This window comes from Microtus ochrogaster, unplaced genomic scaffold (assembly GCF_000317375.1).
Source record: "Microtus ochrogaster isolate Prairie Vole_2 unplaced genomic scaffold, MicOch1.0 UNK49, whole genome shotgun sequence".
NCBI lineage: Eukaryota > Metazoa > Chordata > Mammalia > Rodentia > Cricetidae > Microtus > Microtus ochrogaster.
This window is the reverse complement of record NW_004949147.1, coordinates 2397216-2409921: the sequence shown is the minus strand read 5'-3', so window position 1 is coordinate 2409921 and position 12706 is coordinate 2397216. Positions and strand designations below refer to the sequence as shown.

The following is a 12706-nucleotide window of genomic DNA, read 5'->3' as shown; positions in this document are numbered from 1 at the left end:
TGTAGACCAGGCTGGTCTCGAACTCACAGAGATCCGCCTGCCTCTGCCTCCGGAGTGCTGGGATTAAAGGCGTGTGCCACCACCGCCCGGCTAAGGTTTACTTTGTTAAATCATCCATGACACAAGCTGTAACTGGGGGAATTCAGGGCAGAACTAGAGGCAGGAACTGATGTAGAGATCATGTAGGAATGCCGCTTACTGGTTTGCTCTACATGGCTTGGTTTAGCATGTTTGTTTGTTTTTTTTTAATATAACCCAGTGCCACCAGCCTAGGGGTGAAACCACCCACAGTGGACTGTGTTCTCTCACATCAGTCATTAATCCAGAAAATGTTCCACAGACTTACCTACAGGCCAATCTAATGGAGCTATTTTCTTGATTGTCCTTGTCTCTTCCCTGATGACCCTAGCTTGTGTAAAGTTGACAAAAACAAATAAAACCCCCAAACAACAAGAACCAAAAAGTAGCAGTGCATCAGAGAAGAACAAAGAACGGGAAATGACAGTGGCTAGCTCTTTGATTTCTGCTCTTTTTGAAGGTACTTCTTTTTCTTTTCTGCATGGCCATGCATGTCCCTTCAGGAGATAATGTTTTCTAGAAATGACACGAAATTCTTTTCCTTGATGCATGGTGGTCCCTGCCATCTGACTTCCCCTGATTTTCCAGCTTCAGGGCCATCTGCTCCCGGATTGGTACCTGGAGACCCCACTTCCCCCAATGGTAAGGGAAATTGGCATTCATTTCTCCAGTCAGATCCAGTTTTTCTGCTGTAGTTTTATAGTCTGGTTCTAACTATATCTTTCCCTGAAGCTAATCACATGTAACAATGAATATATATATGTTCATCCCCTGCTCTATGAATCACGTGACTATATTTTAACCGTCCTTACACACTTATAGTATATTGCATAATACTTTGCATCAAGTTGGCTCTTAAGCTTAATTAAATTATTACTGGTAAGATTTTGTTTTGCTTGTGTACTTGTTTGTTTATTTTGAGATAGGGTCTCACTAAATAGCTTTGGCTGGTTTGGAACTTGCTATATAGACCAGGGTGGCCACAAACCCACAGAGATCTAACTGCCTCTGCCTCTCCAGTGCTGGGATTAAAAGTGTGCACCACATCTGTCTTGTTTTGTTTTCTGAGACTGTTGATATATACAGCCCAGCCTCCCGAATGTTGGGGTGACAGGCCTGTTTCACCATGCCTGGCTATTAATCCCCCCCCCACCGTGTGTGTGTGTGTGTGTGTGTGTGTATGTATGTTGTGTGTTAGATTTCTGAGGCAGAGTAAAGAGACAAAAGGCAAAAAGAGACCTGAGTCTAACCTTCAACAGATAGGACTGTATTTATTAATGTTCACGGTGAGGTAAATTGAGGGGCCTGCCAGGGGCAAAACTATCTGTGTTCCTTTATAGGGATGGGGTGAGGGGCTTGGGATTGAGGGAATTGTTGGAACTGTAGGGAGCAACATGTCTCTCTTTCCTGAAACTGTTTTCCCAGGCAAAACAGACAACCTTGGAAGACAGACTGTTTCAACAGGCATTCCTGTCTGTGTATTGTCCGATAATGGCTGAGCAAGGCTCTCTGTCAGTGTGCATGTGTGTGAACACATGTGTGTGGGGTGCATGGATGTGGGAGTCAGAAGATAATGCCTGGAGTTATCCTTAATCTCCCTTCCACCTCATCACTGAGGCATGGTCTCTCAGTCAGACCAGAGTTCATTAATATGGCTAGTTTTGCTAGCCAGTTTGCTCTGGGGATCCTTTATTTCGATTTCTGAAGTTGGAATTACAGGTGAATGACTGTAACCACCCAACATTTACATGGGTTCTGGGGATCTGAACTCTGTTCTTCAGGCTTGCTCAGCAGGCATTTAACAACTGAACCATCTCCCCAGTCTAGATGTTAACATTTTTGACAATCAAAAAACATACCCGGAGCGGTGATCCCTTTTGCAGAAATCCAAAGATTCTTAGAGTCTTGTCAGATCCATCTTGGAGGTTTGCCCTGGCAGCTGGATTCTGTAAACTGGGAAGGTCTACATACTACCCACAGGGAGCCCAGGGATCATGCTGAGGCACACATGAAGACAATTCTACTCCCATGTTTGAAAACATTATGTTTCTAGGCAGAGAAATGGGATTAGTTGTCTGTTTTGAGTTTCTGGTTATTTCATCATTGGCTATTCAAATAGATCGTCCAAAAAGAATCCAATTTGCCAGTGTATGGCAATGCATTTAAAGAAGGATTATCTCAACTTCTGAAATGACTGTCATGGGGAGAAATGTTTCTAAGACCGTCTCAGCCAGTCGATCTTGAAATAACTCTGTCTTTTTAATGGCAACACAGCTGGGACTGCATGGCCATCACTCGACTAATTAGACCTTTGCTACCCCTGCTGCCAGATGGCAGCACGTGGGTGATTAGCGTCGTGACTCAGCAGCACCAGCTTGGGCAACCTTATTTGATGTTCTGTTTCTGCTAGTGGTGGACGTTGGGATTGTGTGGCTGTGGCCTGGCTCAGATGTTTCCTTTAAAGATGGAGTGGACAGCAGCTCCACTTACGGGATTTCTCCCTGATCGCATCTTCCCACTGATTGCGGTTTTGGCTTCCTTAGAGCTGGTTAGAGGCACTTACAAAGAAAAGTTCCGCTAGCAACATGACTGACTGTGAGATTAACAATCCACAGTGTTCGTGATAAGGCAGGTTAGTAGAGCAGGCCTGTGCCATTTTTCATTCTGCCTATGAATTTACACATTAGGTTTCTTAAAGTCTGTATTCTCAGGGCTGGAGAGATGGCTCGGTGGTTAAGACTGTTTAGTGCCTTTGCAGAAGACCCAGGTTTGAAACCTATCACCTATCCTTGGTGACTCAAAACCTCCTGAAACTCCAGCTCCAGGGAGATCTGACACCTCTGGCCTCACATGTGCCTACACTCATGTGCACACACACACACACACATACATACATAACATGAGTCCTCGTTTCTTCATCTGTATATGATAGGTTAAATATATTAAAAAAAAGTCTTCAAGTTCTGAAGTTATATTCTGTTAAAAAAATTATGTCGCCCAATAGTTGAATTTAAACCTCTATTTTCCTTTACTGTATCAGATTGAAAATCTTTCCTAAGTAAAGATGACTCTTAGATCATGAGATACTGTGAAATATTAACTGAAAGTCCAAAGTAAGTAAAAACCTCAATTTTTGTTTTTGTTGAATTTTTATTTTGTGGTTTTATTTTTTGTTTGCTCATTTTTTGCTTGTTTTGAGTCACAGTCTTAACTATGTAGCTCTAGCTGGACTGAAACTCACTAATAAAGCAGGCTGGCCTTGAATTCATAGCACTCCACCAGCCCCTGTCTCCCCAGTGTTGTGATTAAATGTGCACACTGTGATAGCATACTTGGCAATGTCCTTTATTTTTAAGAAAAATTAAAAATAAAAGTAAGTGACACAAGAGCAGTCTTGGAAACATGACGATGCTGTCAGCTGACACTGGGTGATGTCCTCCGCCTCTCTAAGAGGCCTGTTGAGCAGGCATCTGGCAGGGCGTGCTCCTGACCAAAGCACTCTAGCAGTATGGGTAAGAAAGCACAAAGCATCTCCCAGGCTACAGAGAAAAAGGCTACTCAGAGGAGGGAACACATGGTACGTCTGTTTCCCTAGGAAGTCTCTTGAAGCAGGTGTGGGTAACTGCTGGTGCTGACTGCTTCTGAGGGGGTAATTAAGTGGCTAAGCTTAGCAGGGGAGGGGGCTTCCCTAGAGATCCTTTATTTTTTAACATGTAAACATATGCCACCTATATAATTAATTTCACCTTTTTTTTGTCTCCTTATCGCTCCTTCTTTTTAAATATTACATTTTTAAAGCTTTAGCGGCCAGAAGAGGATGTTGGATCCCCTGGAACTGGGGTTACATACAGTTTTGAGCCTCTCAACATGGGTGCTGGGAGCTGAATCCAGGTCTTCTGAAAGAGGAGCTAGTGCTCTTAACTGCTGAGATGTTTATCAGCCCCTTTTCCTCCCCTCCCACCTTTCCTCTCTTTCTTAATTCCCTTCCTTTCCCCTTCCCCTTTTCCTTCCTTTCTTCCTCCTTCCCTTCCTCCCTCCCTCCCTTCCTTTCCAATAGGAAGATTACCTTACTACATAGCCAAAGCTGGCCTGAAACAGGAAATCCTCCTGCATCAGGATTCTCAGTACTGAAATTGCAGGCCTGTACCACACCACTTGGCTTTTCAGATTTGAGCTATTTGAGGTTTTTGTTCTTTTGTTCTGGGAACGGCACTTTTTCCGTCCTCGCGTTGGTACCAGGAGGACAGCATTGCTAGCATTTCCTGTGCAGTGGGCACCGCACTCAAACACAAACCCTGTCACCCCTACCCAAGGGAAGGTGTGACAACACTGACTTTAGAACTCAAGGACAGATTGCAGGACGTCTCATTCCGGCTCGGCCTTGCTGCTCACTGGGATTTCCTAACTGGTCAGGGAAACTTTGTCAATCACTCTTTGTCTTCCACTCATCCTCCCCTGCCTGCGCTCCCCTGTTTTAGCTCCCTTCCTTGACTAACAGCCCAGCCCAGTGACTAGAAACCTACAACACATCCATGTGACTGTCTATCTGTGTCCATCCACTAGTGCTTGGCTTCAGAAAAGGAGTGATATATTTCTGTGATAGTTTCCTGGGCTGGTGAGATGGCTCAGTGGGAAAAGGTATTGGCCGCTGAGCCTGAAACCTGAGCTCAATCATGGGACTCACATGGTGGATGGAGGGACAAGGGACACATGCACACACCCACACAAAATAAAAAAATAAAATTTCCAAATAGCACATTTCACTGATGATTTCTTCAGGTGGTTTTGTGTGTGTGTATGTGTGCATATGTGTGCGTGCATGTGTGTGTGTGTGTGCTAAAAGCACAGTTAAAATATCACTTCTTGTAGGCTGGAGAGATGGCTTAACAGTTAAGAACACTGGCTGCTCTTCCTCAGAACCTAAGTTTAATTACCAGCACCCACAGATGTCTGTAATCCTAGTTGCTGGGACCCTGACACCCTTACACAGAAATACATGCAGACAAAACACCAATGTACAAGAAATAAAGAATATGATCCATTTTTCAAAAGTTACTTTGTCTGAAGTGCCATGTTGCTGTTGTTTTCAGTGCTGGAAATCAAGCCAAGAGCCTGTGTGTGCTAGACAAGTCCTGTTCTTTTTGTTTGCTGTTTGGATTTGTTTGATTTTGAGACTGGGTTTCTTTGTGTGGCCTTGGCTGTTCTGGACTAGATCTGTAGGCCAGGTTGGCCTCAAACTCAAGAGAGTGACTTGTTTCTGCCTCCCGAGTGAATTTAACTTAATTCCAATTAAAGGTGTGTGCCACCACTGCCAGGCATCGCTTCTGTATTATCGAAGCCATATGCATTTTTTAAATTCAGTCATCACAATATTGTGTATGGAAAGTAAAATACTCTGCTTACCACTTCAGCCATACAGGAACCAACAGCTTTTTCCCAGGATGCCCTTATTCCTGACTATAGGACCCAAGCCTAGCACAGGAACCATCATTGAAATTATCTAAATCCTAGACATAAATTCTTATGTGTTCCTGTGTGTGCAGGTGTATGTGCATATGTATGCACACGCACCTGGAGGTCAGAAGTCAACTGCAGGTGTTTTTCTGTTGGTGCGGGTCTCTTTGTTTTTGTTTTTTTTTGCTCAGGTTCTCACTCGGTCTTGCAGCTTGCATAGTAGGCTGAGTTGGCAGCCCAGTGAGTCCCAGGGATCTTCTTTGTTTGGCTCCTCCCATGCTGGGATTACAAGGAGATGCCACTACCCCTGGCTCTGTGTATGTGAGTGACAGGATCCACACTCAGGTCCTCAAGCTTTCATAGCAGGCACTGCCTTAAGTGAGCCTTCTTACCAGCCCAGTCTCACTGCGTTTCCTTGGCTATCCCAGAACTTATCATGTAGATCAGGCTGACTTTGACCTCATATATCTGCCTGCCTCTGCCTCCTTGGTGCTGATATTAAAGACACGTACCACCATGCCTGGCAAAAGAATTTTTTTATTAAAGACTTATTTATTTATATCTGTGTATGTGCATGTGTGTGCAGGTACATGTGGAGTCTAGAAGAGTTGACTTCCCTGGAACTGGGTTACAAGCAGTTGTGAGCAGTCTGATTTGGGTGCTGGGAACTGAACTCTAGTCCTTTACAAGAACAGTACTTGCTCTCAACTGCTGAGTGGTCTCTTCAACCCTAAAGAATTCTTTACAGGCCGGGTGATGGTGGCGCAAGCCTTTAATCCCAGCACTCGGGGGCCAGAGGCAGGCGGATCTCTGTGAGTTCGAGGTCAGCCTGGTCTACAGAGCTAGTTCCAGGACAGGCTCCAAAACCACAGAGAAACCCTGTCTCAAAAAACCAAAAAAAATAATAATAATAATAATTATTATTTACATACCCTAACAGCAAGTCCTTAGCTAGATAGGCATAGGGTAAGCCACCAGTCTGCTGTGCAGATTGCCCTTTTACTCTGCTGCTGTTATCTGCTGGGCAAAAGTTCTCCGTCTGAAGGTCACCCCATTGACAAAATATGTCTTTAGAGCTTATTTTTTAACTGTGTTTTAGTAAGAAAAAAATACCAAACCATTGGCTTTTTCAGAGTAAAAAAGATGTTACTCCATATTTTCTTCTAACAAAACTGCTTTTCAAAACAACAACAGTGGCTTGAATGTGTACCGTATGACAATACACACAGTCGCCAGATGTATGTGCTTGTTTTGTTATACCCATCACAGACCCTGGCAAGTTCCTAGCTAGTCACACGGTCCTGCTCTTTGGGGTAGTACTCAGAGTAGGCCTGAGAGTTGGATGGTGCCAACCCGTTCCTGTAATGGTTACAGCGTTACGTTCTTCCAGAAATGAGTCACTGCTCACAAATGGCCTGACACCCCGCATTCCGTCAACATCATCTGTTTGGTGGTGTGCTTGTTTAATGCCAGTGCTGAGGGGATCCCAGGGGTAGCATAGTTTCCCCACCAATATTAGCATTTCATCTGTCTCAATGTGGCTTGTGCCAAGACTGTATTCAAACAAGCTTGCAAAGAGAGTACAGGGGCGTTGAGCTTGTATCTTTCTTTACCCAGGATCTTTCCCAGAATCCAGGCCTGGGTAAGGCTGCTGATGTCGCTTCTCCCCCAGCAGCCTGCAGAGTACCTGTTGGTATGAAAGCTAGCCGGCAGAATGGAAGTCTCAAGGTCAGGTCCTGGTGGATTTCTACATCCTACAACCAATGTGTGTGCTGTCTTCAGCAATGGGGTGTAAACATCTAGTTGTGGTAAGCAATGTATGGTTTTGTTTTGTATTTTTAGACAGTATCTAATACTTTATCTAGGCTGACCAGGAACTTACTCCGTAGCCCAGGCTAGCTTTAAACTCGTGGGTGATCATCTTCCCTATGACTCCTGAGGTACGGTGTGAGCCACCACACCTAGTTGTAACCTTACATTGTACCTGGTGGAGTCACAATACTAGTGCTTCCTGCCTTGGCAAATGTCTTTGCCCTAAAAGCTCCCCATGTTGATTACCTGAGCGATCCCTTTAAAATATAGCTTCTCTATTTTCTTCTGATAGTGTTAACCATTCCAACCTCTGTGATGTGTCTGAAAGTGTGTTAGTCATCAGCCATTCATCACTGAATACTCTGCTTCCAGGCATTGAATGAATGCTGGGAAGAGCTGGATAGTACTTTGGCAGAAGCTTCTTTCTGTGTTGATTCCCTCTAGTTGGCAAGTGTGGAAGAGACGGATTCAGGAGGACTATGAGTTTAAGATCAGCCTGTGATACACCAGAGGAGCAGAGTGGTGGGGAGAGACAGCTCAGTTAGAAAAGCACCTCAGGTGGTGGTGGCACACGCCTTTAATCCCAGCACTCGGGAGGCAGAGGTAGACGGACCTCTGTGAGTTCGAGGCCAGCCTGGTCTACAAGAGCTAGTGCCAGGACAGGCTCCAAAGCTACAGAGAAACCCTGTTTCGAAAAACCAAAAAAAAAAAAAAAAAAAAGAAAGAAAAGCACCTCAGACTCATAGGAGAATGACACTCTCTTCCGGTCTCTGGAGACACCTGCACATACCAACATACATATACATACATGTCATTAAACATAAAATAAACAAAACCTTAGAGAAAAGAAGTGTTTGTTGGTGCAGGATGTCCTTCAGTATATATGTTGCTTTCATTGGTTGATGAATAAAGCTGTTTCAGTCAAAGGCTTAGGTGAGAAATCTGAACAGGGATGTGGAGAGAGAGTAGGTGGAGTTGAGGAGATGTCATGTAGCTGCTGAAAGAAAAAGATGCCAGAACATTACCAGTAAGCCACAACCTTGTAGCAATACATAGATTAATAGAAATAGGTTAATTTAATATGTAAGAGCTAGCTAGGAATATGCCTGAGCCTTTGGCCAAACAGTGTTATAATTAATGTAGTTTCTGTGTGATTTTCAGGTCTGGGAAGCCAGGAAATGAAAGTGCAGTCTCTGTTTACAGTTTGTCATACATGCACAAAGACCTGAGTTCAATTCCCAATACTCACACACAAAGCCTGGTGCGGTGGCATGAATCTGTAACCTCAGTGCTGGGGAAATAGAGATGCTAGTCTCCCTGGGCCTTTCTGATCAGTCTAGCCATATTGGCAAGCTCCAGGTTTCTTGAGGTAGACAATTGATGTCAACCTATGGCTTCCATATACATGTGTATTCATGTACCTCCACACGTATGTATATACATGTGGATACATGGTACATACAAATACATTATTCACACACAAGGAAGTCTGCATGCTACAGTGTGGACATGGATTGATATATAGAACTAGTGGTTCTCACCAGTCAGACTACAGAACAGGTTTAAGCAGGTCATGGGAGTCAGGAAGAGTGTGTGCTAGAACAAGCTTATAGTCAGGCATCTAGATTCAGACCAGTTTAGGAACCAGTGTTTCTATATGTACCAAGCTAGAGCTGGTGATGTGGCAGAGTATCGATTTGAAACAACCACCAGTCTGAAGGACAGACTGCCCTCTGCATTGTGTCTTTGTTTTTTTTTTTTGTTTTGTTTTTGTTTTTTTGTTTTTCGAGACAGGGTTTCTCTGTGGCTTTGGAGCCTGTCCTGGAACTAGCTCTTGTAGACCAGACTGGTCTCGAACTCACAGAGATCCGCCTGCCTCTGCCTCCCGAGTGCTGGGATTAAAGGCGTGCGCCACCATCGCCCGGCTTGTCTTTGGTTTTTTGAGTTCTTAGCAGGTGAGGGGTTAGGATCAGGTGCAGACAGTTGTTTAAGAAAGAGACAAGTTATCACTAGGGCATTGATGGACTGAGCCGGACCAGGGAAAGATATAGAGCCTACACCACCACAGTATCTTGAAGAGTGGTTACCTTTAGCACATCAGATTTTCATGTCCAGGGCAACGACTTCTGGCAGCAGTGTGTCAGTAGCAGAGTGTCCTTCCATGAGCAGAAGATACTGAGAAGAGGGAGTGAGAGGACAGCGACATGAGTCAGTAGGTGAAGGCTTTGTACAAGCCTGGCCATCCATGTTAGAGTCCTAGAGCACATGTAAAGATGGAAGGAAAAAGGACGCCCTCTGACCTCTACATGCAAATCACCCATCACACACACACGAAGACACACAGACTCGTACTAATACAATATTTTTTTTTTGAGACAGGGATTTACTGTTTAGCTGTTTAGTCCTGGGACTTTCTTTGTAGACCAGACTGGCCTAAAATTCACAGAGATCTGCCCACATCTGTCTCCTGAGTGCTGGTATTAAAGGCGTGCACCACCATCAACTGGCCTCATAAAAAATTTTCCTTATTTTCAAATAAAAGGGAACCCGAGTGAGAAAGGGAGGAGATGGATGCTGCACAGAGGGCCGTGACTGACAGGTTCATAGCGATATCAAGACTCCTAGAGTTCTGGCAAAAGCAAGAACTGTGTAGGCTACGGCTATGGGTGCACTCACAATCTTCAATTATAATCACAAACAATGAAATTTGAGTTACACTATGAAAATTTATTCTGAGAGAACTGTGTCTTTACCTTCATATTTCAGGGGCTGGCATGAAGTCTGGCACACAACTTCTGAGAACAGATGTGTAAATGTGTTTAATAAATTCAGAAACGTAGTGAACACCTCTCTCTCTCTCTCTCTCTCTCTGTCTCTCTCTCTCACACACACACACACACACACACACACACACACACACACATACACACACTAGTGATTTCTTCCTGGTGCGATAAGAATGGGGGAAAAATGAAGGAGAATCAGGACGTTTACCAAGGATTCTTCTGGCCATGCGTGAGGAGACGTTGCGACAAATTCCATGGCAGTTAGAAAGTGAACTGGTTGCCAAGATGGAGAGGAAGGAACAAACCATGACCTTCTACAGTCCTGAGGTCACCAAAATAAAAGGGGACCGGAAATACCAAAGGGTGAGGAGACAGAAAGTCAGAGGGGAGGAAAGGAAGGGGACTTGAAGACAGAGCTAGACAGAAAAGACCACCTTAGAAATGTTGAGTTTTAAACAAGAGGCAAGGAAACAGGCCTACAAATCAAGCCCAGGTAGAGAGAGAGGAGACTTTGGAGACCTGGGGCTAGCTTCTCAGGCACTATTTCTCTCATCCTTGTAGCCTACCCTTCCCACCAACAAGCACTCGATGCCAGCCCAGAAGCGGCAGCAGTATGTGGATCAGGCATACACCTACACCCGGATGTTCGGTGGCAGCCTCTCTGGCTTTAGCCTCCTGGTGCTGATCTGCACATCCCCACTGAGCTGGGTGCAGTTCCTGGTGACCAACAACGGCCTTGAGCTCAACGCAGGACTCTGGACCTTATGCAACCATGAGCTGTGCTGGAGCCACGCACCCAAGCCACCCTGTGAGTGCCACGAGAGTCGATGTCACAGGCCCCACGGTTCCAGAGTTTTCTGCCACATTGTGCTTTTGCTTTTCTTCTTTCAAGATCTTTGGATCTGAGACAAGTTGTGAATGTGACTGCCCTTTCTACTAGTATCCTGTATATGTCCTCTTTCCAGCCCAGGTTGATTCCTGTCCCAAATGATTATGAGCTGGTGGTATTCTTTTGATATTTAGAAGATGCTACTATGTAAGCTTGGGACAGGTTTGGATACAGGTGACTCTCACCATTGATACTTGGGTGTCCTTTTTTTACCTGGACTCCTCTAGATTAGGCTTCTTACTGACACACACAGGTGGGCCCTTTAGTACCAGAGGTCCTGAGAGTTTTGATGCTTTGACAGCTAAACTTTCTGCCCTTTGAAAGATGAAGTCTGAGCTGGGAATGAAGTACCTAGTAGAGTACACACTTACCAAATACAAGGCCCTGGGGTCTGCCCCCAGCGCTGCATGTGTGTGTACATGCACACACACACACACACACACACATGCACACACTCACACACACACTCACACACACACATGCATGTGCGTGCACACACTCACCACACATAAGACTTACTTTAAAAATTTGAATTAAGGGTGGGCCATAGTGACATATGCCTTAAATCCCAGCACTCAGAAGGCAGAAGCAGGAGGTTCTCTGTGAGTTCAAGATCAGTCTTGGCTATATAGTAAATTCCGTGACAGTGCAACATAGTGAGATCCTGTCTCAAAAAGAAAAAAAAATGTTTTTTGAATTAAATACGGTAGCACTTGCCTTTAATCCCAGTACTGGTCTACATAGCAAATTCTAGTTAATTCTGAGCAACTAGCAAGATGCTGTCTCAAACCGGGTGGTGGTGGCGCACGCCTTTTATCCCAGCACTTGGGAGGCAGAGGCAGGCGGATCTCTGTGAGTTCGAGACCAGCCTGGTCTACAAGAGCTAGTTCCAGGACAGGCTCCAAAACCACAGAGAAACCCTGTCTCGAAAAAGAAAAAAAAAAGATGCTGTCTCAAAATCAGGATGGAGCAGTGGCTAAGGAGTTAAAAACACTTGCTTACTCTTTCAGAGGACCCAGATTAAGGTTCCTAGCACCTATGTCAGATGGCTCAGGGCTGCTAGTACTCCAGCTCCAGGGCCTCTGACACTCTCTACAGCACCACATCCCAACTTGTGACATACACTCACTTACACACAAAGAGAAAATAAATCTCGCCAGGTAATGGTGGCACACGCCTTTAATCCCAGCATTTGGGAAGCAGAAGCAGGCAGGTCTCTGTGAGTTCAAGGCCAGCCTGGTCTATAGAGTGGGTTCCAGGACAGGTTCCAATGCTACACAGAGAAACCCTCCCCCCTCAAAAAAAAAAGTATTTGGGGCTGGAGAGATGGAGCACTGGCTGCTCTTCCAATGGACCTGGGCTCAATTCCCAACATCCACACAGCAGCTCACAACTGTCTGTAACTCCAGTATCTGACACCTTCACACAGACATACATACAGGCAAAACAGCGATGCACATAAAATAAAAATAAATGAAAGAAATAAAGAAATCTCTTTGAAAAGTAGAGAGTTTGGGTTCTATAGGAAGTGAAGGTTTGAATTCAGTGTTAGGACCTTTGATTTTGGTTTACTTTTTTTTTTTTTGTTAGATGGATTAAAACACAAAACCAATGAAGTTAACCAAATACAGATGTTTTAAACTCTATAGTTAGGCATTTCACTGGGCTGTGTAATATGTGGCATTAA

At 44.6% G+C, this 12706-nt stretch overlaps 1 protein-coding gene across 3 annotated transcripts in view; it reads left to right on the top strand.

The window, feature by feature from the left end:
* Tmem202 (transmembrane protein 202) overlaps window positions 1-12706 on the top strand; it is a 30122-nt gene that overhangs the window by 10440 nt on the left and 6976 nt on the right. For 2 of the 3 annotated variants that reach the window (XM_013354600.2, XM_026777226.1), the window contains exons 2-3: window positions 7150-7340; window positions 10692-10938. In XM_013354600.2, coding sequence (XP_013210054.1) covers window positions 7296-7340; window positions 10692-10938 — 292 coding nt within the window. In that variant the 5' untranslated portion in view covers window positions 7150-7295. Of the gene's footprint in view, window positions 1-7149; window positions 7341-10373; window positions 10494-10691; window positions 10939-12706 lie in introns of those variants that run through there. The other variant, XM_005369500.2, reaches the window with a different exon arrangement.